The sequence below is a fragment of the Ilyonectria robusta genome (genome assembly GCF_021365365.1).
Source record: "Ilyonectria robusta strain PMI_751 chromosome Unknown BGZ61scaffold_12, whole genome shotgun sequence".
In the NCBI taxonomy this organism is placed as follows: Eukaryota; Fungi; Ascomycota; class Sordariomycetes; order Hypocreales; family Nectriaceae; genus Ilyonectria; species Ilyonectria robusta.
Window position 1 is genome coordinate 308,259 of NW_025764446.1, and position 24,631 is coordinate 332,889.

The 24,631-nt window shown below is 53.7% G+C and overlaps 8 protein-coding genes across 8 annotated transcripts; 5 read left to right on the forward strand and 3 right to left on the reverse strand.

The window, feature by feature from the left end:
* Positions 1-104: 104 nt before the first annotated feature.
* Positions 105-8,606, reverse strand: BGZ61DRAFT_45221 (uncharacterized protein). Its single transcript, XM_046245933.1, has 8 exons — positions 7,648-8,606; positions 7,432-7,597; positions 4,691-7,382; positions 4,278-4,641; positions 2,796-4,229; positions 2,692-2,743; positions 432-2,641; positions 105-368 (listed from the first exon to the last, which is right to left on the reverse strand). The coding sequence occupies exons 1-8, from the start codon at positions 8,363-8,365 to the stop codon at positions 259-261; spliced, it is 7,746 nt and encodes a 2,581-aa protein (XP_046103113.1). The 5' UTR covers positions 8,366-8,606; the 3' UTR covers positions 105-258.
* A 1,582-nt stretch (positions 8,607-10,188) lies between these two features.
* BGZ61DRAFT_453583 (uncharacterized protein) lies at positions 10,189-11,422 on the forward strand. Its single transcript, XM_046246092.1, has 3 exons — positions 10,189-10,484; positions 10,541-10,591; positions 10,693-11,422. The coding sequence occupies exons 1-3, from the start codon at positions 10,411-10,413 to the stop codon at positions 11,261-11,263; spliced, it is 696 nt and encodes a 231-aa protein (XP_046103114.1). The 5' UTR covers positions 10,189-10,410; the 3' UTR covers positions 11,264-11,422.
* Positions 11,423-11,757: 335 nt separating this feature from the next.
* Positions 11,758-13,848, forward strand: BGZ61DRAFT_45281 (uncharacterized protein). The gene is made up of 3 exons (XM_046246000.1): positions 11,758-12,040; positions 12,126-12,546; positions 12,601-13,848. Exons 2-3 carry the CDS (start codon positions 12,180-12,182, stop codon positions 13,593-13,595), a joined length of 1,362 nt encoding a protein of 453 aa, XP_046103115.1. The 5' UTR covers positions 11,758-12,040; positions 12,126-12,179; the 3' UTR covers positions 13,596-13,848.
* On the reverse strand, positions 13,780-16,213 carry BGZ61DRAFT_453586 (nucleolar complex-associated protein-domain-containing protein). Its single transcript, XM_046246093.1, has one exon. The coding sequence runs from the start codon at positions 16,094-16,096 to the stop codon at positions 14,102-14,104; it is 1,995 nt and encodes a 664-aa protein (XP_046103116.1). The 5' UTR covers positions 16,097-16,213; the 3' UTR covers positions 13,780-14,101.
* Positions 16,214-16,304: 91 nt separating this feature from the next.
* On the forward strand, positions 16,305-17,773 carry BGZ61DRAFT_453587 (anticodon-binding protein). Its single transcript, XM_046246094.1, has one exon. It carries the CDS (start codon positions 16,384-16,386, stop codon positions 17,623-17,625), a length of 1,242 nt encoding a protein of 413 aa, XP_046103117.1. The 5' UTR covers positions 16,305-16,383; the 3' UTR covers positions 17,626-17,773.
* Positions 17,774-19,288: 1,515 nt separating this feature from the next.
* Positions 19,289-21,719, forward strand: BGZ61DRAFT_453590 (dtdp-glucose-dehydratase). The gene is made up of 4 exons (XM_046246095.1): positions 19,289-19,805; positions 19,886-20,018; positions 20,090-20,625; positions 20,682-21,719. Exons 1-4 carry the CDS (start codon positions 19,775-19,777, stop codon positions 21,278-21,280), a joined length of 1,299 nt encoding a protein of 432 aa, XP_046103118.1. The 5' UTR covers positions 19,289-19,774; the 3' UTR covers positions 21,281-21,719.
* BGZ61DRAFT_453591 (uncharacterized protein) lies at positions 21,720-22,804 on the forward strand. The gene has a single exon (XM_046246096.1). It carries the CDS (start codon positions 22,050-22,052, stop codon positions 22,530-22,532), a length of 483 nt encoding a protein of 160 aa, XP_046103119.1. The 5' UTR covers positions 21,720-22,049; the 3' UTR covers positions 22,533-22,804.
* Positions 22,805-23,591: 787 nt separating this feature from the next.
* On the reverse strand, positions 23,592-24,433 carry BGZ61DRAFT_453592 (uncharacterized protein). The gene has a single exon (XM_046246097.1). The coding sequence runs from the start codon at positions 24,291-24,293 to the stop codon at positions 24,033-24,035; it is 261 nt and encodes an 86-aa protein (XP_046103120.1). The 5' UTR covers positions 24,294-24,433; the 3' UTR covers positions 23,592-24,032.
* Between the last annotated feature and the right edge of the window lie 198 nt (positions 24,434-24,631).

Genomic DNA, 24,631 nt, shown 5'->3' on the forward strand with positions numbered 1-24,631 from the left:
AGCATCGATAAAAACAAAACAAAATAAATCAGTCAAAGCATCCCTTTCCGTGACGCCAACGCCCTTGTTTGCAGCCACGCTAGGGCCTGCTCCTTTCTCTATGTCGATCCCTTTTCAATGATCCTGCCCACTCTCTCGTAATTCTTATACCAAATCCACGTCGTTCAATTCGTTGATTGCTGGGTTGCTCATCCCCACTTCATCAATGTGATCCGATGAGCCGCAGGAGCCTTCCCATTCTTTGCCCAAGGTCAGCCGTCATGCCAAGTCTGCTGTGATTGTGTCGGAGTCGCTGAATGACTGTAACATACCGGACCCTTCCTCTTCTACATCATCGATAACGAGTCTTCGCACAGGGTCCACGACTTCTGCCAAGCTAGTTAGCGCAACCTCCCTTGACCCAGCCCTCGGCCGAAAATCTATCCACTTACCGCGTTGCAGCGACAAGAAGTCGGCATCCGCTTCTTCTTGTGTCTCGGGGTCTGGGTCAATCACCATGGAGCACTGTCCAATCACCTGGAGAAAGATGCTCGCCACGTCGCGTCTCAAGTGTATCCGCCGTCTGACGTGGTTCTCTTGCAGATACGCCAGGCACATGAGACCAAGCTGTTTGATGGCTTGAATCATGGCCTCCTTCCGCTCCAGACCGATTTCTTGGAGGGAGCCACTATGAGCCACAAACTGGAAGAGCTCCCGATCAAAGAAGTCTTCCGTATTGGATCGAGTAGTGGCGTCCGGGTATACAAGGAGGTAAGGACCCCATTTGGGCACTAGCTTGAGGCTGTCGGCGCGAACCGTCGCCACAAACGCTTCTTCTGACCGCTTGAGATTCAAAGCCGTCTTGAAGAATTCGAGGAAGAGGGTGCCTTCGGTGTTTTGCAAACTTTTGGCCTGTAAGAAGATGTGATGCACCATCTTTGTTGCGTTGTCGATCTGCTCGGTGCTTTCGATATAGACACTTGCTGCTCTCAAGAATGGGTCCATGGCCTGTGTTGACGTTTCGCCTCGGATGCACCGCTTCAAAGTGCCCAGAGTCCTCGTGTCCATCTGCACACTAGTTGAAACTAGGAATCGGATTATACCGTCGGTGAGATCGTGGGCCTGGTCGACCGCCAATAGCTTTTCCACGAAAAGACTCGACACGCTTGCCTCTAGGCCGTGGTGAACAATTTCAACCTCCTCAGAAGTCCAGTTGAATGGCGTCTCCATGCGGTCTAGTCGCTCCGTGGGGTCTTCAATGATCGTCTCAGGCCCAAGTTCCGGCTCCAGCTGCTGCATCAAATAGCCGATCACCGCGATGATGGCTACGTACGATGGGGGCCGCGTGGTGTTGATTCGCCGCATAACATTATGTAGCATTCGGGCATAATTCGGCGGAAGGTCCATCATTGGGTCGGCTGAAACGATCCGGAGCAGCTTGGCCAGATAATCGCCTGCGAGGAGAAATGCAACCTCGCGACTCCCCAATCTGGCAAATCCTAGAATGGTTGTGAAGAGCTCATCCCATGCCCTGATATGAATGTGGAAATACCCCCAAAGGTGGTTGAAGATACGTATCGTGCTGCCAAGAACGGAACGTCTACTGCCATGGCGTACACGACTGATCTCGTTCTCATCCTCACCCATCTCGGTACTTGCGTCTCGTGAAGGCGGTGGGTCATAGACGGCGGGAAGTGCGCTGGAGATTCTTTCGAGAGCCCAAATAAACATTTTGCTCATGAAGAGACGAACGTTGGAGTCCGGGTTTCGTTGAAGCAAAGCGCGGAAAACACTGGGGCGCCTGTTGAAGTATTCGAAGAATGAAAGCGCACATTGGGGACACCCAACGATGGCGTCGCTAATCATCTTTGAGAAGGCCTGGAAGTCGGGGATATCCTTTGCTCTTGTGACGACTTGATCAAGATTGTTAACAACTACTTGCATCGCCAAATCCTTGAGACTATGATCCTCGAGCTGGGGAGACATATATTCATCGACTCCTTGATCGAGGCTCATATTGTTTGATTCTCTCTCGCAGAGGACTCTGGATTGATGAAAGAGCATCTGGATCAGTCTCGTATGGCTCGGATCGAAGAGGCAATGACGTCGCAGAATGATGGTATTTTCATCCAGGATGTGGTCTTTCAGGCTCTCCGCTACCGGAACTCGGAGAGGCACAGGGGTGCTCAGTTTCACCATCGCTTCTTGCTCAGCTCGGAGCGAAGAAGTGCGCTGATAAAAGAGCATGTAAGCGCTGTAAGTCTTGTCGTACAGAATACCGTTCGTGTCGTAGGGAGGACGATGATCGGGGCCGCCAAAAGTCGAGCTCTCCATCATTGCAGGATCCCACGGTGTTACCATGTCGTCATTAAACTCAACCCAACTCTGCCGGTCACCGAAAGAAGGGCGCTCTCGTATGTACGAATAGTAGTGCCCAGATTCAGCTGTGCCAGAATGAACAAGAACTCCGACAAGCTCGAACATGTCCTCTTCATCGTCATTTTCTGGCTGGCTCAAGTGCTCAATAGTATACGGCCGTAAATTGACACGCGCAGGGAATGAGAAGTAGTCGTTGATCTTGCTCCGTTGCAAGGTGCGGAGGTTGAAGTCGAACCTTTTCAGATGGAATATCACATTGTCCGGGATATCTTTCAAGCACGCCCTGTTTGCGGTCAGTTACGGAAAGTTGAGTCAATGGGGGAGTTGACTCGCCTTTTGATAGCATCGACGTGTCTATCGCATGTTGAACACTTGTACTTGTTGTCTGTGGCATTTGATTAATGACCTGGAACGATCTGCAGTAGGCGAAGACTTACCTCCTTCCATGATCTCGCCATCCACATATGCTTGAAGGCTGTCCTCGAGGGTGCTCTTTCCTTTGATATCACACTGGATAGCAGAGAATGGTTCAAGCCTCTCCGAAATGTGCTCACACTCCTTGGACTTGACTTGCTGGACAAGTTGGCCGCCATAGAACGACCGCAGTTTCTTCCTTTCCTCGCTATTTAGCAGTTGACCTTCCCAACGATCGAAAAGCAGGCTGTAGAACTCGTCCACATCCATTTGGTTATGGATATCGATAAGAGTATCATCGTAGGTTTTGATGGAGTTCACAACGTTGGTGGGGTCAACATATCGCCGGTAGCTTTCCTGCATATAACCGAACAGCTTCTGCGTGTAGAAGAGCAGCAGTTGGGTGTTGGCAGGATCACGAACTCTGGAATTCATGATGAAACGGCGAAAACCAGTGTTCATGAAAAGTTGCGTAAGTAGCGAGTTGAGGTAGCAAGTGTTGGACAGATTCTGAAGGCCAATATAACCACAGGGTGACCGAAGTGCCTTTGATCTCTCAAACTGATACGGAAGTTCGTAGAGATATGGATCGTCTTCATCGTCTGAGTAGAATGGTACCAGGGATTCAAGGTCCGTCACCAGCCCTTGGACTTGTTCCTTGTCATGTTTCGCTAGACTAAACACAATCTCGGACAGCTTCGCCCGCGTTTCGACACTGAGCAGAACTTTGGGTACTGGTTGCTCGCTTTGGCTTCGCTTCGCCGGATACAGATGCTTCCAGAAGAGATCTTTCGCAAGAGTAACCGGCAAAGCAGATACTGCGATGGAACTATCCAGCTGCAGACACAAGTGCAGAAGTGACGTCAGGCCTTTTGCGTATGAGTCGCCGAACCCCACTTGGCCAACATTCTCTGTTGAGACATGATCAAGTAGAAGCTGACTAGTCCGAAAAGCAAGCTGGGGGGTGTCAAGTAGCTCAGGCGATCTGGCGGTCATCTTCACGAGAAGAGAATGGGCCATCCGGAAGACTTCATCGCACTGGTTTGGCGATCTGGCAGTTTGCGGCACCAAATCGGAAACAATGGTCCAAAAGTATTTCGTCATAGGCGTTGTTCTCGGCCCACCAGCGGGGATGGTGGAATGATGAGTTGAAAACACATAATCAGGGGAAAAGCGTTCCTCGATCAATTTGGCTGTCACTGCCCTAACTCCACTTCGGGGGTCAGTGAGAAGCATTCTCTGAAGCAGTGACGAAAAGGCAGAGCTTGTGCTGAGTTTCCCCCAGAACTCATCGTCGAGGAAGCAGAGTCGCATTATAGTAGAAAGCGTTGCCGCTATGAGCGGCATCGGGCTTTCATCAGGAATGGCTGTAGCATTTTCGAGAATATTGACCAGGCGGTCAGGGGTAGGGATCACTATGTTGGCCATCTTGAACGAGCCTTTTGGCGTGTCGAGTCCTGGGCGCGGGTTAAAAACGACCTCATTCGGGTTCATGTTCGACTTACTATCGGCAAAGCGCATAAAAGCATGGATCAAAGCAGAAGAAAGTTTCAAGCGCAAACCTAAAGAAGCTCGATCAAGAACATCTTCGTCGGAGATTGCTTGCACGATCAACGACAACGACGTCTTCACAGCCTGAGCGTAGGAAACTGGTTGAGAAGGACGGTCCTCAGTTCCATCGCAAGCACCACGTTCCGAATTTACCCTTCCGTGGAGGGCAGCCTCAGTGTACTGGAGGAGCGCATGAACTGCATAGAGTGATTTGTATGGTTGTCCGGGAGGAAACACATCGCGATAAGATGACCCGTCGCTGTCGATGGACTTCAAGATGTGACCATCCGTCGGAAGCTTCACAAGGAAATGGTAAATCTTGAAATGTTAGTCAAAACTAAGGATTGATTTTTGCCAAGACTCTTACCTCTTGCGCAAGCTTTTCTTCCATGCTTAGATATTCCCACATCTCATCAAAATGTGCAGAAATCTCAACCTCGAGAGGGGAAGCCCCGGGTTTGACCCGGGCAGGGTGGGAGGGACCGTCTTCCTCACGTTTGACCAGGATGAGGCCATCTTGAACATGAAGGTCTTCCAATGATTGACAAATTTCATGCTCATTGGGGAGAAATGGTCGTCCGCGATAGTAGACCCGATAGTTGTCGAATCCAGTCTCTTGCTTCAGGCTGGCAAGAAGGGAGGCTGCCGTGTTGAGTTTTCCGATGCTCAGCGGTTTCACTTCCGTCTGACTGTTGCCATCGAAGGATTGATACTTTAGCTCAGCAGAATCACCCTCTACCTGATATGGAGCTTGGGAAATCAGAGTTCTCAAGTCAGGCGCTGCAAAGTGTGGCTTCGACTGATGGGCTTCCAAGAAGAATCTCAGAAATTTCAAGGACCGGGTAAAGATACGCTCTTGTTCATGAACTTGCTCCTCAGTTGCGACTATCACCATCGGCTCATCGTCGCCGCTTATGGTACCATCACTCGACGCTTTGATTGTTCGTGCCGCCTCTTTCAGTTGACGTAAGCACCGGTTCACCAGTGCGAGATGAATGAGTCGGGTTCGATGAAGTGAGTTTGTCGATATATGTCGGCTCTCAATGTAAACCTCGACAGCGAGTGTCCGAACTGAATGGTCAACAAGATTGGTGTCATCGGACTCCAGGATCAAGCGCCACAATTCTTCAATGCCACTCGCTGCCAACATGTCTTGATCATCAAGAAGGAGCTCTCCCATTTCGTTCAGACGAGGCAAGATCCCGCCTCGCACAAACTCTAGCATGCCGTCGCAGAAACACGAAGGGGGAAGAGCTGGGAGATATTGGGTTAAGCATGTCCGCAGAAATGGATTCTGGAATGAAGATTGCTTGACAGTGTTGAGGATGCTCCAGCCGGCTCGCCTGTCGTCAAGGCCCGGTGATTGTGGCCCAACCAACATGGCCCAGAGCCTGGCTCCTAGTTCTCCACTGATCGTCTGAGGTTCGAGTTGTATGATGTGAGCGATGAACTCTCTTCGGGGTTGATTGGTGCCACCATAGAGAACAGCCGGAACACCAGCTGCTCGCCCTGCCTCGATTGCATGCTCTAGCTCGTCCACAATGAGTTTCGCCAGGTCATGCTTTTCCGTTAAAACATGCACCTCCGCGACAACAGCGGGCCGAATAGCCATGGACAAGCACCAGAGGCTACCCAAGGTTGTGGTTGATTGTTCGGCAATGTCCTTGATGCAGCTTTCGTATAGTTGCTGGCGGCCTTCCGCATCTGGGCCGTAGGCTAGAAGTTCCTTAAATTTCTGCATTGCAGCATGTTGGATTTCAGGATGTGCTACCTGTGAGCTGGCCCCGCAGATCGAAGATTCTCTCAGTAGCCGCAAACACAGATCATAGGGATGAAAGCTGAGGGTCGGCCGGTCGACACTAGGTCTCGAAACCATGTGTCGCAGGATGGCCTCCCAAAGAGCCCGAATTACTGGGGTAAAGCCCTCGATTGGTAACGTTTGCAACTTGCCGCAGAGAACTAGGAGCCCGTTATAGTCGAAGAGGTTTGTGATATTAGTGAGCATCCGGGTCAGTGCATCGGCCACTCGGGGATCCTGGCTCGATGTTATGCCTTGCCACAATAAATCGGTGTGCTCCTCACGATACATTCTCGTTACCACTAGAAAACCAATGATATTGGCGCTCTCAAACGTAATCTCTGGGTGGCAGTTCGGACCCAGAATGTACTCGATCAACTCTGTGCGAAGCAAATATTCGGCAAGATGGTTGAGATAGGCGGTGCTAACTTCCTCTCCAGTGTCACCATGTCGTTTCCAATACGCTATTAGGTCGCCGCACATGGTTGTGACACCCATGACTCGGAGTTGCATCTGGCTTGACCTGATGAGCTTTGTCAAGATGGAAAATCTCTTCTCGCAGACGATTGCCTCAGCCGTGTATCTGGGTGGAAGGTTGGGGTAGGATTGTCGATGTTCCAGAACCATGTCGGTTGCGGCTTGATGGCTACCTTGAAGGCTCAACTTGAGCATATCTGACAAGGCCTGGATTGCGCACGTGAGACTGTCGCTGTTTAATTGAGTGACATGCTTCTCGATCATTGTCGTGAGTGTATCTGAGACCAAATTGTGGAGCTGATGGCCCATCTCAAGCCGTTGCTTTGGCGTTGACACACCTTGTGGGGTGTACAGTACGAGGACGGGATCTCCCATGATGTCTGCAGCAATCTGACATATTGGTGCCAAACTATCGGCCAACCTCGGGAATGTTGGGATAAGGTCGATCAGGCCAGCGGCGAACTGAATCAGGCAAGCTAAGCTGCCGCCCTGACTGCCTTGGAATTCTTTGATAAGATAGGACGCATCGTCTGATCGCGGGGACGGAAGTTCAGTCTCTGGAACTTGCTCGCCACTGAATCGTGGGCGAGTGAGCCCGTGTAGCGACTGGAGATACCAGAGAGAGAGCAGATCTGGACTGCGACGATTTTGGTTTGCTTGCGCTGACAGCAACTCTTGAATAATATGGTGGTCGAAGGCGATAAACCATGCCGTCAATTTTGCAAACCCAGAATACAGATCCATGACGACGCTTCGTAGTGTGGGGGACTTCGCCATGGGCGGTCTGCATGTAATTAGCTTGTGCGGGTATTGTCATTATCAGAGGAACCTACTTTCGACATGACAATGCCACAATAACCTCCGGGAAAGCTTGCCAAAAACTTCGGTTTAAATGGCACGAGTCCCAAGCGGACTGCTGGTTGACATCCTTGATGTACCTGAGGTATTGCTCGAGCCATTGCTGGATGCTATCGAGCACGGTCTCATCTAACGGGGTTTCTGGGCTGCTTAGCAATGTGATTTTGATAGGGGAAGACGGGGAGTCTCACGGGTTGAGAAGTATTGAGTAAGTCGATGTACCGTCTCGACAAGGCTCTCCTCCGGGTCATTGAAGGGGAAATCCTGAACAGGGTCGATCAAAACCAAGTCCTCTCCAGACATCGTGAGGTCCACGCTTTGCGGACCCGATGGCATATCTTCATCGGATGGCACTGTAATGATCTCGATTGGGGGGCTCCCCGAACTAGACGACGACGACTGCGGGGTATCCAAGCTCTGGGTGGGAGCAGCCATGTCGACTTCGGGGTCTTCGACGCTGCTTTTCACGTTATCGGCCCGGGCACTGGGAGCTGCGCTGTTGGCCGGGTCCTTAGTGCTCGGCGAAGGTGAGACGGGGGAAGATGATGCCTCGTCTCTCAGAGGGGCGTTGCGAAGGTTTATCGTGACCATGCTGGATGAAGGCTCGGTCGCAGGCTCTTGTGAGACACACCGTTGCTCGGGGGTTTGGGGCGTGATGGGTTCTTGGTGGATCTTTGCAGCTGGTGCGTCGTCGGAGAGGAGGGGCTCGCCTTCGAGGGTAGAGGATCTCGAGGATTCGTTGATAGGATTAACGGTATCGTGGGAAGCACCTGGCGAGCCCGAGAGGGAGGTGCGCCGTCGTTTTCGGGAGGAGATGTCGCCGTCATCAAAAGGGTTGGGCCGTGTCGAGCTTGGCTCAGCGGAGTCGGCGCGGTCTGGATGGTCCAGGGGTCTCGAAACGAGGTCCATCGGGGTGGTGCAGAATGGAGGCAGAAGGGCACGAAGCGTGGAGGTGCAAAGACGTCACACCGTCGCGAGAGACGCCCCGGCGACAGCTGCACAAAATTAACATGTGGGTTTGGTAAGCAGAGAGAGCGCGGAGAAGGGAAGAGGCGGGAGCGAGGCTCGGAAGGGCGTGGAGCGAGACCAAGGCCAGGGAATGGGGTGAGAGACTGGAAAGCTGGACTTTTGATATGGGTGAATGGTGAATGGTGAATAGTGATTGAAGAGGTGGGATCCGGATATGGGGAGTTAACTCTGGGATATGGGGGAGCATGGATTGGCAGGGCGCGGTGCTTGTGTGGGTACCCCGCCAAAGACGCCAGAGTCACAGGGGGTGGGCTTAGCAGGGAACGCCTACCAGTGGTACCTGGACAGACAACCTTTTGGGGGAGAGGCTCCCAGCCAGAGGGCTGCCTAGGTAGTATGGACCAGCGGTTGACAGCGAGTCGATGGGGATAGTGGGCCAGCCGGTAGGTGGTCGATAGTGGTCGATAGTGGTCGATAGTGGTCGATAGCGGTCGGACAGTGGGTTTGGTAGCCGGTGCTGATGGAGGGGGAGGTAGCGAACTGGCAGAAGGCTGAAGCTGCCTGCTCAGGGGTGATGCCAGAGCGGGGTACGGGGTGGTTGTAGCGTCGATGGCATCAATGCCCACGGGAGGCCGCGGGTTGTTCTGCTGTTGAGGAGGAAATGCCGTGGGTGCGCAATGGGGAGGAGGACGCGCAGCATGGGAGAGCTGGCGAATAGAAGAGTGAAGGATCGAGGGACAAAGAGCAAGAGAGGCTTGGGTCTGACCGTGAGCAAAAAGCTAGAGCTGCCTTGCGACGTTCAGTGGCATCCAGCCTTGTAGCTGTAAGCTCCCCGTGCCAGTTGGAATTCCGAACCACGGAGCCCCAGTGGTGATGGCGGTGGTGGTGGGGTACGGGCGTTATCACCAAGACATGGATGGGGGCATGCGAAGACATGGAGATTTTTTGGAGCTCCCGAGCTGGGATTAAGAAGAGGGAGGCGCGTGGAGGTTCAGGCAGCCCACCGTGCGAAGACTGCGAGACGCGAAATCGATACCGTGGGAGCCTGATGGGGATCTGGCGCGTCTCCGTCACGGATTAGCAGAGCGCCGCCAATGCAGATTGGCCATCTGTCTGTCGTGCAGCACACTGTGCGAGTGACTTGGACCATCTGCCTGAGGCTGCTAGCTAATGTCGTGCGAACTGCTTGACCAAGCTGAGTCCAAAGTGCATCTTGTCACACACCCGGCTCGTTGTGCTCAGCGGCTGATGTACCTTGGCCGGCTCGATACCTGCGTTGTTGGGAGGTAGCCACACCCTTCATTGTCTTGCTGAGAAGCCTCCCACGTGGGGCTTGGATCCCGTAACGGCGACTACGGAACGGTTGGATCATCTCATGAGCTGCTCGATGTGCTCGGGGCGGAGACTTTTCCGAGCTAACAGTGACGGCTCCCTCCTTTGGTTTCCTTTTCAATGTCACGGATGGGTGCGGCGAAGAACAGTGGTGGGTAGCACCGAGGTAAATTTAGTTTAAGTTCCCTACCTATACACACGGGCAGAGTTCAAAGGCCTCGATGAAGCATTGCCAAGGGACATAGTTCTAAAGTAGGACAGCAAATAGAAGCAGCGTCATCTTCAAGCCCGCATGGGTTTGCACTCACCGTAGTAATGTTTGCCTTGCCCCCATGAGGCGGTAATCGACAGCTTTGCAGGCCGTCGATAGCTCCGGTCGACGGGGTACAAGTGCGGGACACCCTTTTACGGTACCTCCACATCGGCAGCCACGCCGACCCACACAAGACAGCGCCTCGTGTGAATAATTTCAACCCTCACTCAACGCTTCGACGTCGTCCCGTCTGCGGTCAATTGATCCACGCACACGCCCTCCCTTTTAAACATTAGACCATTTGATTTGCTTAGAGACATTCAGATCGTCAAGGTACACGGAGTTCCTCTCCCTGACCGCCAACAACTCAGTTGGCCAAGACTCAGTCGAGTCACTCACCATGGCCAACACTCCACAGCCCAGTCGAAAAAGAGTTGTTCATCAACTGGACACGCCATTTTCAGCTATCCCGTGGTACGCCTCGCCGTATGCTTCCTTGCGCTGTACCAACCCGCTCACTGTGCCTACAGGCCAACGATTTCTTCCGGGGACCAGGATACCATTCTTGAACTGCTATGCGAGTAAGTAAGCCCCATGAGCCATCTTCGAGCAAGACGCACTCGCTTAAAGAATTCCGATCCATTTTAATGCGGACCTGATTCCCCTGACAAGTTGTTTCCAGCCTCTTAAGCCCCTTGGGCCAACATCGCCAAAGTTATACCAAACCGTCCAAGGGTAAAAGAGCAGCAAAACGGGACAAGGCAGCCAAAAAGTCTCAGGATCCCGCTGAAGAGTCCCCAGTGCCACCCACGCCTGAGCTAAACGCCAGGATTGATGTCGGCCTGAACTCCATTACCAGAAATCTTGACCCGCTGGGTGACAGCTCTGACCGACAGTATTCCATGGTTTTTGTAGCACGCGGGGACCAAGGGTCATCATTTAACTGCCACTTCCCGCAGATGGTTGGTGCCACCTCGAAATGCCTCGATTCTGAGAAGAAGATCCGGTTGGTCGGGTTCTCCAAACCGTGCTCTGACAGGCTGAGTGCTTGTTTGGGGCTACCCAGAGTTTCGTCTGTTGCAATCACGACCGATGCCCCTGGTGCCAATGCTTTGCAGGAGTTTGTACAGAAGACGGTGGCGCCCGTGAATGCGGCCTGGCTGGATAAATCCCAAGACACACATTACCTAGCGACGATGATCAATGCGACTGAGATCACGGTTGCACCCAAGCGAGTCCGAAATGAGGCATAGCACAAGGCCATAGTATGTACCCTATAATAAAATATTGAGGACAAGTTTTTTGAGGTGGTCCCTTCATGGGTGACCAGATATCCGCGTCAAATACATATGGGGAGAAAGGAGGATGGCCTTACTTCAGGGTGATCTTTACCTAACCACTACCGTTCATCACCACTAAACCCATAAGTTTTATGGATCAAGGGGGATAAAATTTGCCCCTAAATCGCCGTACAAGCACTGGTTGGTTCTTCCAACTGGCCTGAGGAGATGAATGTTCCTACGGATGGCTGACAGGCTTGTCTGCCTACCAAAGAATTCGTAAGGCACAAAGGTATCATTGGTCTGGAGTACAAGAGCAAACTGAAGATGGGATCGATTAGCGGTTGAAATTGGTGTGGTTTAATGAGAGCTCCTCAAACACTGGCAGTCGAGTTTGCCGGGTTTGCTCCTTCCGTCAACCGCCCGTCGCGCCTCCCGTGTTTTCCCTCCCCCATCGTGTTTTCTCCCGCCAGTCACCCCCCGACTCTCCCTTTTATCCTCCACCACAACACACGCCGAGGTTCAATATTTGTACCTTCTACCATAATTGCTTTTCTAATCCTGTCTTGGGATTTTTGAAAAAGAAGCAGTCTGACTCTCTGGAACCGAGCGCTCTCGCTCTTCTCGCATCACCCGCACGCATCTTCGCGCCTGAGAGAAGACAAGGAGTTACCTCTTTCACACTTCTCTGTCTCAACAACATAGCCAGCACGTGCTTCGGTCAGTCACTCGAGCAGAAACACACTCCAGGTAAGTATCCTGTCGTCGACTTGACCGTCAGAGAACCCTGGAACATGGGGCTCCTCTTGCCGGATGAGCTAACACTTCACCTCAGCATCCCCATTCGGAAGCTGCTCTTGGTCCGCAAGGCTGGCGAAGCCATCTAAAGATGGACGGATCCGGTTACAATGACCAGGCCAAGCTGAAGGCCGCCCTGGAACTGGCCAAAAGTTTCAAGAAGGGCAAGGAAAAGCAACATCGCGGCAAGGGCGGTTCCATCACTGGAGGGAATAAGTCTCAACCTACCCTATCAGATCAGAGGAACCACCAGTACCCGACAGATAGGAGTCGGTCATATCATGAAGACCAGCAGCAGCGACAGGAGCGACCGCCGCCAAATGTGCCTCCCCCAAGCCAACGGAGCTATACGAACACATTGGTCTCAGATCCTTCTAAAATAAGCTCAGGCCCTATCATGGGAAGCAAGGCGTTGGATTTCCTGTGCCGTCAAGACCACCGTGTCAAACCAGAAACCCGTAAGTACATCGCATGTGGGCTCTATCCAGTCGCGTGAAGCTAACTCTGCGAAGCATCCGTCCCTGAGCTGATCCGAAAGGATGTCGAGCTCGTTACTGCAAAGCCCGTCACCAAAGAAGAGTTACTCGACCCAGACGGAATTCAACAGCGTCGATCTATTGAAAAGAATGGATACGCCTTTGAAGCGATTCGAAAGCATATCACTCCAGCTGCTGCGAAGCCTACCGTCAAAACAATGGGCCCCGGCTTGACCAGAACACAGGTCCCCCAGCCTCTCATCGACTTGGAGATCTCACCAAAGACACCAAAAGACGACATGGTGGATTCTTTCTTCTCTCTCATGGACCAGGACATTGATGAGATAGTGGAGGCGCAGTTTTTAGCACCTACTTCCGAATCTTTGCGTCTTGCAAACGATGAAACTCTGGTGCCAATAGCCACTCAACCTGTTCTTCAGCCGAAAAAGTGTGGCCAAGGGAGTTCTTCTCTAGAGGCTGTTCAGGAACCCACTCGGCCTTCTCCTTTGCAAGTTCGCCCTGAGAAGGGAAACTGCACTGAGCCGCAAAAGGAAAACCTTCGCCCCAAAGCTCCCGAGTTCATACCGGAACGAGTCTCTACAGAGAAATCTAACCAAGGTACCAATGCTTTATCACCCATTCGCTCTGGGGGCTCGAAGTTATCTGCGGAAGCCATGGAATGGACCCCAGTCAAGCCAATCGACGTCCAGAATCCACCCGTGCAGCTCCATGAACTTGTTGTGCCAACTGGCCAATCGAACGGCCATTTGGTGTCCGTCACTCCGATCCAATTTACTGACGGACGTCTTATCCCAGGAATCACCACCGGTCAGCTCTATCTCCAAACGCCCGTCAATGTTATGCAGGCCAACATCCCCCCATCGGCGCCAGAGTCAGGAACGATGGGCACTTTCCCCTTTGGTGCCTCATCTGGAGCTGTTGCACCAACCCCTCTCGCCTCTGACAGCTCGGTAGCTACGCGAAAGAAGCCTACGAAGGGATTAAAGGCGTCGATGTGGGCTACAAAGTGATCACCAAGTTCTCATAGTGGAACACCCTTTGAAGTCTCCGATATGTGTTTGAGGAAGCCGCACAAGACAACTTCTACACAAAACTGCGAACTCGAGCACTGGGCAGCAGAAAATCGAGTCCGATGGGGACGAACGACATAATGGATCGAGCATTGACGAAGAAAAGTCCCAGGGGAAGGGGTTGTGGTCTTATGTATGAATCTTGTATCGAAGAATGAATGCCGATAGGAGCCGAACCTCGATATGAGACGAGCAGCTAGCCGAGAGAATACGAAGGAAACTAAACAACTGCTAGGCTACAAACTAATGAAGGCAGATACAAACTCGCTCTTGGGGGTTTCGTAACTACTTCATGTGACACATCAAAGCGTTCGAAGTTGAACGCCAACGCAATATGTCTTTACAAGAGTCCAGTGAACCTAAATAATCGCCCATTCCAGAACATATGTCCAAAATCAGTATGACGAAATTAATTCTTTTGCGCCGTGTCTGTCTCTTATGTACATCTAACTGTTCATTCCCTTCTCTAGCAACTTGACGCCCTCCCGGACCTTGGGAGAGTAATGCTTTCTCAACAATTCACCCTCCCAGACCGTCGCCGTAAAGGGATTACTTCCTTCGACGCTATCGCTAGTAGGAATGTAGCGACCGTCACCCTTGCGCTCCTCCGTGTTCCACAGACTGCAAACCTTTTTGCTGTGAGTGTGGGCTATGTCGCTGAGCAGGACGAGGACAGCCTGTGTGGACTTGTCGGGCATCTGCAAGGCAGCTGTCATGAGTTGCTTGACGAAGGCGGCGAGGCGCAGCGGGGGCACGGAACGGATGTTCCAGGGCGGGAGGAGGATGCCAGTGAGGGAACGGAGGAGGAGGACGGTAGTGGTCTGGACGTTGACCTTGGAGGTGGTGGAGTCGCTTGTGTTGGATGGGCGGGTGAGCTCGAGGTCGGGGTTGGTAGACAGAGAGAGGAGGGACTTGAAGAGGTGCGTGGTGAAGAAGGAGAGGTCGAGGTGGAGATCGTTACGGGAGTTGTGGGCATCTTGGCCGGCGAGGAGGGCGAAGGCAGTAACGGTGCAGAGCAGGGCCTCGCGAGTCAGGTTTCGAGTTGGCACGTCGTCCTCATCTTCCTCTTCCTCCTCCTCCTCACCGTCAGCAGCGGGATCCTCGTTGGCGTCGTCATCGCTATGTCGGATCAAGTCCTTGAGGGCCTCAAGAAGATCACCAAAGAAGTCCTGGTTGATGAGATGGGAATACTTGGCTAATCCCTCGAGCACGGCGCCCATCAGGTGCGGCATCCGCAACTTGAGAATGCGGAAGTATGTTGCGAAGACCAGCTTAAGGGTCTCGGACTGCATGCGCTCAAGCTCATCGTGGCTGACGACGGCGTCGGCCTGCGACATATCCCTGTCGAGTGCCTTCAATTCCTTCTTCGCCTTGCGTTCTCGCTTGGTGCGGAACTCGCGTTTCTTCTTGACTTGCGTCATTCCTTCAACATTGTCCTGGGACGCCTTGCCGGAGAACTCGGAGAGGAGGCGCAGGCTGAGGAAGAGGTTGATGACTCTCTCATCGACGTAGAACTCGCGTGCCCTCATCATCTTGGCGAGGAATGATACCGTCTCCTGAGACGGTCTCCCTTCCTCGTCGTCACGGAGCAGCGTGTCGAGCGCCTCGAGGCACTTGACGCCGTCGGCGTTGATTTTGCGCCTGCTGAGCTTCCCCACGAGGATCCTGAGCAGATCACTACGGAAGTTGAAGTGAGGAACCGATGTGACGAGGGTGCAGGCGCAGGTGATGGCGATGGTCGACAGGGTCTGGCCTCCACGGGCTGCTCTAATCTCCATCTTCGAGCAGCGGGCGAGCTCTTTAATGTAGGACTGGTATCCGGACACCAGCGCTTGCTCGTATTGCCTCAGTGTGCGAACGTCCTTTGACAACTGCTCCTTGGGTCCATTTTCCTCCTGCGGGCGTATTCGGTAGCCGGGAATGACGTCCTTGTAGACTGACATCTGGGTCATGAGGGCGAGCATCTGGATGGTCACGATCTTGGACTGTCCAATCTTGGCCAGTGCCTTGAATGCGCCAACGTGCTCCTCTGGGTTCTCGTTCATGGCCATGGCAATCTTGGCCAGCTCCTCCTGAGCTTCCCTGATCTGCTGGGGCTCAGGGACCTCGGGGATCTCTTCCTCCTCGACTTCAGGCTCCTCCTCAATCTCATCCTCGCGGCCCTCCAACCACTCGGTGTCGCTCTCAATCGACGCCGTCTCCTCCTCCTCTATGGCGTCGGCTTGCTCCAATCGGCCATCGGCAGTCTTGACAGGCAGGCGATTAGAATCCTTCTGTGCCTTCTTGCCTTTGCGCGGGCGCGACTCATAGTCCTGTTCAAGATTCCAGTTTGAGGCGTTCTTGAAGAAGGATTTTTGGACCTTTTTGGTGACAACTGGCGGCCGGGACTCGTCGTCTGAGTCGTGGGCCAGCTTTCTCCGTTTCGAGCCACCGGGAGCCATTTTATTTTTTGTTGTGTCGATTCTGGGATCCTGATACCAGCGACTGGAGTAAAAGGTTTGTCTGTTCGAATGTCTTTCCTTCAAAAGTTCATAAGATCTGGGTGGGTATCTCTGGTTCTGCACCAATGAGAGTTCGCGATTGCGCTTCACCGCCAAAATTTTGGAATTTTCTGCCACCTTGACGATGCCCCTCTACGCCAAAATTTCCCAACCGCCCATTTCCACTTCTCATTGACCAACGTCATTCTTCAAACCGACCCAGCGTCCACAATTGCGATACATCCACGATGGCTGGTACCAAGGCGCCTGAGCAGGCGCTTAAGGCTGCCAACAAACTGAAGCGCCGAGAGCTCTTTATCGAGCACAAGAAGACCAAGGACAAGGAACGCCGAGAAATGCGATACCGCCGAAAGAAGGAAGAGGACCGCGAACCTGAGCTGAAGGACGCCCGTCTGGCGAAGCGCAAGCCTGTGACGCTCGACCAGAAGCGTGTGTGGGATGACGTCGACGATGACAGCCTTGGTGTGCAGGTGGACCTCGAGAAGCTGAAGCGTCGGCGCATTGAGGAAGCCGAGGCAGCGGAGCAGGAGGCCCTCGAGGCTGCTGCGGACGACGACGACGACGACGAGGATGATGTCGACAGCATGCTGGGCTCAGATGAAGAGGATGACGAGGCTCGCCAGGCTGCATTGGAAAAGAAGCGAGAACGGAGAGCACGCCGTGACAACAGCGTTGCCCCATCCACCACCAGCACAAACCTCGACCTAACACCCACGTCCTTGTCTGTCAAGTTCCCAACGCTCTTCTCCGACATCCCTCCTCCCACGCCCAAAATCCTCGTCACAACCTCCCTCAACTCCACCCTCCACGAAGAGGCACATCTCCTTTGCGAGCTGTTCCCCAACAGCTCCTACATTCCGCGCTCCGCCCACCGACACAGCCACAAGTACTCACTCAGGGAGATTTGCAAGTTCGCTGCGAACCGGGATTACACCGCTCTTGTGCTCCTCAAAGAGGACTCCAAGAAGCCCACGGCCCTGTCTGTTGTCCACCTCCCCTCAGGCCCGACCTTCCACTTTTCCATCACCAACTGGGTCGAGGGCAAGAAGCTACCCGGTCACGGTAACCCTACGAACCACTACCCCGAACTTCTTCTCAACAACTTCAAGACTTCTCTTGGTCTCCTGACGGCCAAGCTCTTCATGACCCTGTTTCCTCCCCGGCCAGAATTCCAGGGGCGACAAGTCGTGACGCTGCACAACCAGCGTGATTACATCTTCGTCCGGCGGCACCGCTACGTCTTCCGAGACAAGCGAGCGACCGAGAAGAGCATTGTTGGCGCTGACGGAAAGGAAGTGAAGGGTGTTGAGCAAATCCGCGCTGGTCTACAGGAGTTGGGGCCTCGATTTACTCTGAAGCTAAGGAGAGTGGACAAGGGCATTGGACGAGCTGGCAGTGAAGGTGACGATGCGACGCAATGGGAATGGAAGGCGAAGATGGAGAAGGACCGCAAGAGATTCAACCTGTAAAATTCAGACTTTACCGAGGGTTTAGAAGCCTAGATTACGAGCAAACATTAATGATATCCCCTGCAGTTGGGCGCTCACGTCAGAACACGAGTTTTGTTCTCTGGTATTATGTGAGATTTGGTACTTGGAAACCGGATGATTCCGCGTTGCATTAGAAAAGTAGTGACTCTGCATATGCCCTATTGCGACTGATGTATTAGAGCTGCTTGAGCTCCTATTCGCTCCAATTGCGTGTTTCATTCAACGAACTATGATTTAGAAAGCACTGTGGTACTGAATAGCACTTCTCATTTGACAACCGAACCACGGGGTTAGAAACCCGGACATGCTGTCGTAGTTGAGCAGAAATATATACAGGCATCTTCTCACTCATAGGTTACACAGGGTTGGGATGCTGGGGGGAGCTGGACTCTTGTTGCGCGGCTCTCTATATCCCCACGCCCGATGTCATAATGAGTTAGCATGACGGCTTGTCGTGCAAATAATGTTGGGTTCGCAAACATGAAGCAACCGCAAGCCAACCTGGGAATGAATAGAAGTGATTGACCCCTGCCAACACGAGACTGGTGGCGTGGACCCCTTGTAGGAATAACCGCTTGGGGAAGCAGGTCCGCGATGAGAGACAATCCTTGCAGGCGCATGCAATTAACGCCGATGGCCCGCTTCCATGGCTTCCGAGTTTCCTACGTGAGTAAGTACGTAGTAAGCACCAACTGGGCATGGCCATGGGGAGATGCGAGGCCAGCTAGAGGAGATGGGTAAGAATGGGGCCAAAGCTCCGTGATGGAGAAGCGCAAAACCGGCATTTGGCGGGCGAGGGCGGTTTAAAGGCCGATCATGTCACGATTCGGCGTAACCGCGCCGCGTCTTGGCGAGATGGCGCGCACTTCAGAAGCGCGGCTCCGGTGCGACGCGAGCCCGACGGACCGACTTGTCCGTCCTGTGTGGTAGAATTAGAGAATGAGAGTAACGTGAAGTGAAGTTGTTGGAACGGAGTTGACGTCGGCGCCGGCTAATAAGGCCGCGGGGTTATCACACGGAGTACGGAGTAGGGACGGACGCAGGTACGTCAATGGGTATCTTAGGTAACTTAAAGAGTGCGTTGAGAAGTGCCTAAAGGCATTGATGTTTGAGAATACGGTCAGCAGTACCATGGGCTGATGAGGGCTTACTTTAACGGCTAAAGGAAGGTCGATGTTTGCCGGTTATTATCAATTGCGGAGGTTGTTCTCGACCAACGTTGCGGCGTGTTGCAGCGTGTTGCGTTCAGGGTCCACGACGTCAACCGATTCTGATGACAGCCCACCAACATTTCACATCGGCGTCCCATTGCTGCGCTTAACGATAAACTGCTGACTCTCAGCCAGCCACAGAGTGAGAGGCGCACAGTAAACAAGGCTAGCCTTGTCGTGGTGTTGGCTCTAACAATGATCCCTCTCCCTATCCCTATCCCTAGCGTGCTACTGAGTTTTCCCCCTCCAATCCGTCCATCTGTTCACCGGGCTTTGATCCGCTCGGGATTAAAATAAACGGGCGAGCCACACTAGGCCCGGTCGGCAAAACGCCACAGGAGGCCGTCGTCACGTTTTCGCCTATCACGACTCGCAACTGACAGGCCCGGGCAGTAAGCGACCCCTGTCTCCACTGCACCGGAGCCCACCGACCGCCTGCGGGATGCCAGCCCAGTGGCTCAGTGGCTCAGTCGCCAGCGGCCCAGAACCGCCTCCAATTCGCGCGGGCAACGAAATTCCATGGGCTGTGAAATGCCCTCATTCTGTTCTGCCAGCCTTTGTGAGCCTTGCATGCCCTGCTCACCGGGCGAGTTCGCAGCATCATCACGACACGTGCATGCCCTGATCCGACGCAGTCACCTTACTCGCCCGCCTGTCTCTTGATTGACGCCTTTTCTCTTTTTTTTGCTGGGGATGGCGCCTCTGCCCCTCCGTCGGCCTGCATCAACACCCCAATCGATATCCACCACATCGAATCTGCATCAACTCTCTCATCGACTCGCTCGCTCGCCCCCATTTCCGAGCGGCGGCAGCCTCTCATGACGCCCTTTGCTGTCGTAGCTTGTCTTGACTCGTTTCATGCCCATAGACTTGCCTTATAGAGATCGACGCCCTTGCTTCTCTGTTTCCCCGCCATCATGACCGCCTCCACTCACGAACCGGCCAACGGTACGCTTCAAGCACTCCCTGTCTTTGCCGTGCATCCCTGTCGAGACACCGCTAACTAATTTGACTCCTCGTCGTCTCAGGCCTGGTTAACGGTCACCACTACGTGCAGGATGTCAACGTCTGGAAAAAGGCGCCGGTCCTCACAGGAACCACCAAATTCGAGCCCCGTCCTGACGTGAAGAATATCATGGTCACCGGCGGAGCTGGCTTCATGTGAGTCCGCCCTATGCAAAGTCTCGCAATGTCGTCTCCCACACCTGCTGACCACGCATCCATTTCCCCAGTGCCTGCTGGCTGGTCCGTCATCTTACCTTGACATACCCAGAAGCCTACCAGATTGTCTCATTCGACAAACTAGACTATTGCTCCTCGCTCAACAACACACGCGTGCTAGAGGACAAACCCAATTTTTCTTTCTATCATGGTGATATCACCAACCCAACCCAGGTCCTCGACTGCATGGAATTGTATCACATTGACACTGTGCTACACTTTGCGGCGCAGTCCCACGTAGACCATAGCTTTGGCAACTCCTATGGTTTCACCCACACCAATGTGTACGGAACCCATGTTCTTCTGGAGAGTGCAAAGAAGGTAGGGATCAAGCGGTTCATACACATTTCCACCGACGAGGTGTACGGTGAGATTAACGCAGACGACGATGATGTGCTCGAATCCAGCATCCTGGCCCCGACCAACCCATATGCTGCGAGCAAGGCCGCTGCCGAGATGCTGGTCCAGTCTTACCAGAAGAGCTTTAAGCTTCCCGTCATTGTTGTACGCAGCAACAACGTATATGGCCCGCATCAGTACCCAGAGAGTGAGTGTTGTCGACTTGGCCTATCGAATGCTTCAGCGTGTCCTAACTGCTGCCAGAAATCATCCCCAAGTTTACCTGCCTCTTGAACCGTGGACGGCCCGTAGTGCTACACGGGAACGGCAGGCCGACCCGAAGGTATCTGTACGCCGGAGATGCCGCGGACGCATTTGACACCATCTTACACGAGGGCCAGATAGGCCAGACATACAATGTTGGATCATATGACGAGGTGTCCAACTTGAACCTGTGCGACAGGCTCCTCGACTTGATGAAAATAGAACATGAAACTCCTGAACAAGTTTGCAAGTGGATCAAATATACGCATGATCGGCCATTCAACGATCAGCGGTATGCCACAAACGACACCAAACTACGGTCACTGGGATGGGAACAGAAGACCGAAATTGCAGACGGCCTCAGGATCACGGTGGACTGGTACACGCAATTTGGTGAGACATGGTGGGGAGATATTAGCCATGTCTTGACGCCATTCCCCGTGGTCAGCGAAGGGGAGGTGATGCCGGATGACGAGCATTCGATGCGGGACGAGCCGCTCAACCATGACGAAAATGGAGCAAGCCACGACGGGAACCAGAACGGAATCCAGAACGGGGCCGAGAACGGGGCCGAGAGCGGGACCGAGAACGGAGTTTGACATCATCGCACTCCCGGCAGACAACGCCTGGAGCATTGCTCCGGAGAAGAAACTTAGAATGTTGGAATGCTAGAACCCTGGAACGGTAGAAACCCAGAACCCGGTTTGCTTGATGTCGGCCCAAGAGCCTAACAAAGCCTAACAAGCCAAATCCAAGTGGACGGTCAAGGGAAGGACCGAAATATACCATGCGTGGGGGTGGAGGGTTGCTCGATAATAGACGGAGTATGACTGGAGGCGATAAGAGCATTTTCCCACAGGCAGTCAGACAGGACGGGGGGGATTCAGGTAGGTGATGGAAGAGGACGAGACCATAGACAGAAAGAAAGAGAAGGAGCATGGGCATATTAGCTTGATGATTTTTTACCTTGCATAGTCTCCGCGTCGTATGAGAATAGAGAGAGAGGGGCCGCAGAAGATATAGCGCCTTGTTCACGGTTATCCCGAGCGCAGCACCAACAGCGCAACACCCTGCCATCGCTAAACAACCAGGAGAACGGGCCGCTCTGGGCGCCTGGCCCATGGCAGCGGGCTACTACGTAGTACGTAGAGTTGGAACTGGGGGCACATAGTAAGTGTCCTAGGGCCGCATTAGGAATGCAGCCTCCTGCATGGTGCATGGTGCATGGTGCACAACCAGGCCGAGACAAGGCAGTGAGCCGAGGTGGGAGCAGATGCCAAACCAGCAGCCCGGAGACTGACCGTCGCACTGGGACGGGCGGGACAGAGCCAGGTTTATCATTCGTACTCGCGGGCGTGCAGAGTCACAATGGGATTTTCCCGTGCGAACACCCGACTTTCTCAGGACCGCTCGTGGATATCATGTGGGTGGACGTCACGCCCGGCCGTCGAAACCCGGCAAACGGACGAACCAACAATCTGCCATGAAGAAGGTTGGGTGTATTTTCCAGATCGTTCCGAGACCATCATGGATGCGATTCGGGAGGTTTGGCATTGTCTGGATCGGATGTTGACCCAGGAATCGGGTCCCGGGGATACGGACTTTCAAGGGAAACGCTGGAGTGCGACATCCTCGGAATCAAACACCGACAATGATTCAACCTTTGTTAGTTCCCGACACCATTTCTCCCTACTGCGTAGAGAAACTTATCCGTACTTCCGTACTCCATGCGGATACACTGCGAGAGGGATATTTGCCGAAAAAGGGTTGCCTGCCGGTACGAAATGGGCTAATGGTGAAGACCCTGTCGAGAGTCCCGACCAACAGTCCTTGTGGGATCAGGAACAGTGAGTGAGCGGCAGAAGGTCCGTGGCAGCGAGGTGCTAGGCACTTCGTTAGCGACGTGGAGCAGAGTGGATCTAGGAAGGGAATGTCCGATTGAGGACGGATGAATAATCGAAAAATCGCAGAAACAAGCGATAGTGCCCTGTCGATCATAGGCCTGAGCGATCGATGCACGCGGGAAGCGGCAGGTCAATCGACCGAGATGGAGAACGGAGATGGGCGGCTGCGTGGGACGCAGCGGGGGGGTCGTTATGTATCGGGATGATGACGACGCAGGTGTTTAGACGAGATGAAAGAAACACGAGTGAAATCCCCTCGCTCGAGTTCTTTGTATGCGTCTATGTACTACAATACTACGCAGTACGTGCTACGTAGTAGGTAGTAGATTCCTCTGTGAAAGTGGATGCCAGTGTGCAAGCGGAACCATAAATGGTCCGATTCTTGCTTCCATCCAGTGTTGTTTGGCTTCTTGTTGTCTCCGACGTTGTCTCGCTCGTCGCCAAGGATCGAGCAACCTGCTACTACGTGGTACATTAGGGCACGCACCTATTGCTAGAGAGCGTCTTGAGAGGCTTCGGGCACCTCCCCTAGTGGGCCGCTCCCCACTACCACGGGGCGGCGTGGGCACCGCGGGTCCAAGCAAACTCCCCGCCGTCTAGCGAACCACCCCGCTGGAGCCCAGGTGAAATTCGAGCGCTCCCTGAAAGCATGGAGTGTTCTAATAACTCGGCAGCCCAGCAGCCCAGCAGCCCAGCAACCCTCTCGCATGCATCAACATGTCGATGAAATGCATGCCAAGTCGCTCGGGCGGCCGGCCATCCGAACCCGGCCTGCCATTGCGCATGCCGTGGGATGATATCGACTTGCACCAGGCTGGAGGCGTCCAGTAAACGCCGGACGGACCTCGCCAGGGGGGTGCGAATGTGCTGGGGATGTGCTGCACGGCCTCCTCGCCAACAGGCCCAGCAGCAGCCCCCGGACAGGCCCAGCAACACTCTCCTGGGATGCCCCTGTTGCAGTTCGCCCCTGCAGCGGAGGATTCCAGCCCGCTTGGCCGCTCTCAGGCAAGGATCGGCCGGGGATACGCGAGAGGCCTTGCCAGGCCCGGGAAAGACCACGAGAGACCGCTGTACAGCGTAGTGCGTGCTGCTACGTAGTACAAAAGAGGGCTGTGGCTTGAGAAAGGCTCAGTGCCAAGAGAGCCTGGGCCTGGGGCTGGAACCTCGTCTGGCGTTGTCTGGGCATGTCGGCGCCGTCGCATGGGGAATGGTGGGATTGCTGCCGATGTCGATTGGGGTAGTACAAGGCAAAGGTGCTTCAAGCTACAGCAGCTCCGCGAAATGGTCACCTCTTCGGTTCTGGATCTTGCCGAATTTCCCTTTCCGACTCTGATAGCACCCGCCAAGAATATGACAGCCCCTCGCGTAGGAATGGGTTGAGGGTCTTGACTGGTCCCCTCAGCCCTTGGTGCCGGGCCCAACTGGACTTGAACCTGACTATGACTAGCTAACTGCAACCGCATGCGTTGGGCACATGCAGCAGTCCTGCTAGCACGACGCAGGACACATGGACGGTACTCAGATGGTACGTAGACGGCTTACTACTGCTTCCTCTTGTGCAACACGACGAAGGAAGCCAATAAAGCCTACAGACGTGCAAAACCCACAAGAGAGTGGGGGAAAGATCGACCTCTGGACCCGTCTGTCGGTGATGGATAGACAGAGAGAAGAGAAGAGAAGAGAAGAGAAGCGCGCGGGCCTCGAGCATTGAGTCAAGACCTCATCCTGAGCCCCCAAAGCTGAGGCCATATGCCAATGGGTGGAGATCAAATCGCATCATGGCTTGCAGGACAACGGCCATCGGCACCGGCAATGGCAGCAAAAGACCCATGAGGGGCTGTAGAGTGGATTAGGAGGAAGAGGAGAAGGAGGAGTATCAATTCTGCAAGTTGTTGGCGGATCCTCACCTGGGAGAGAGGCAACTACCGTTGGGACTTACAACCGCATTTGGGGTGTCGTGTTGTCGGGGGATGAATTAGACGACACTCCGCTTTAGGGCTGTCGTCCAAGAACCGCTTTCACCAAGCGCAGTATGTATCAGACCTG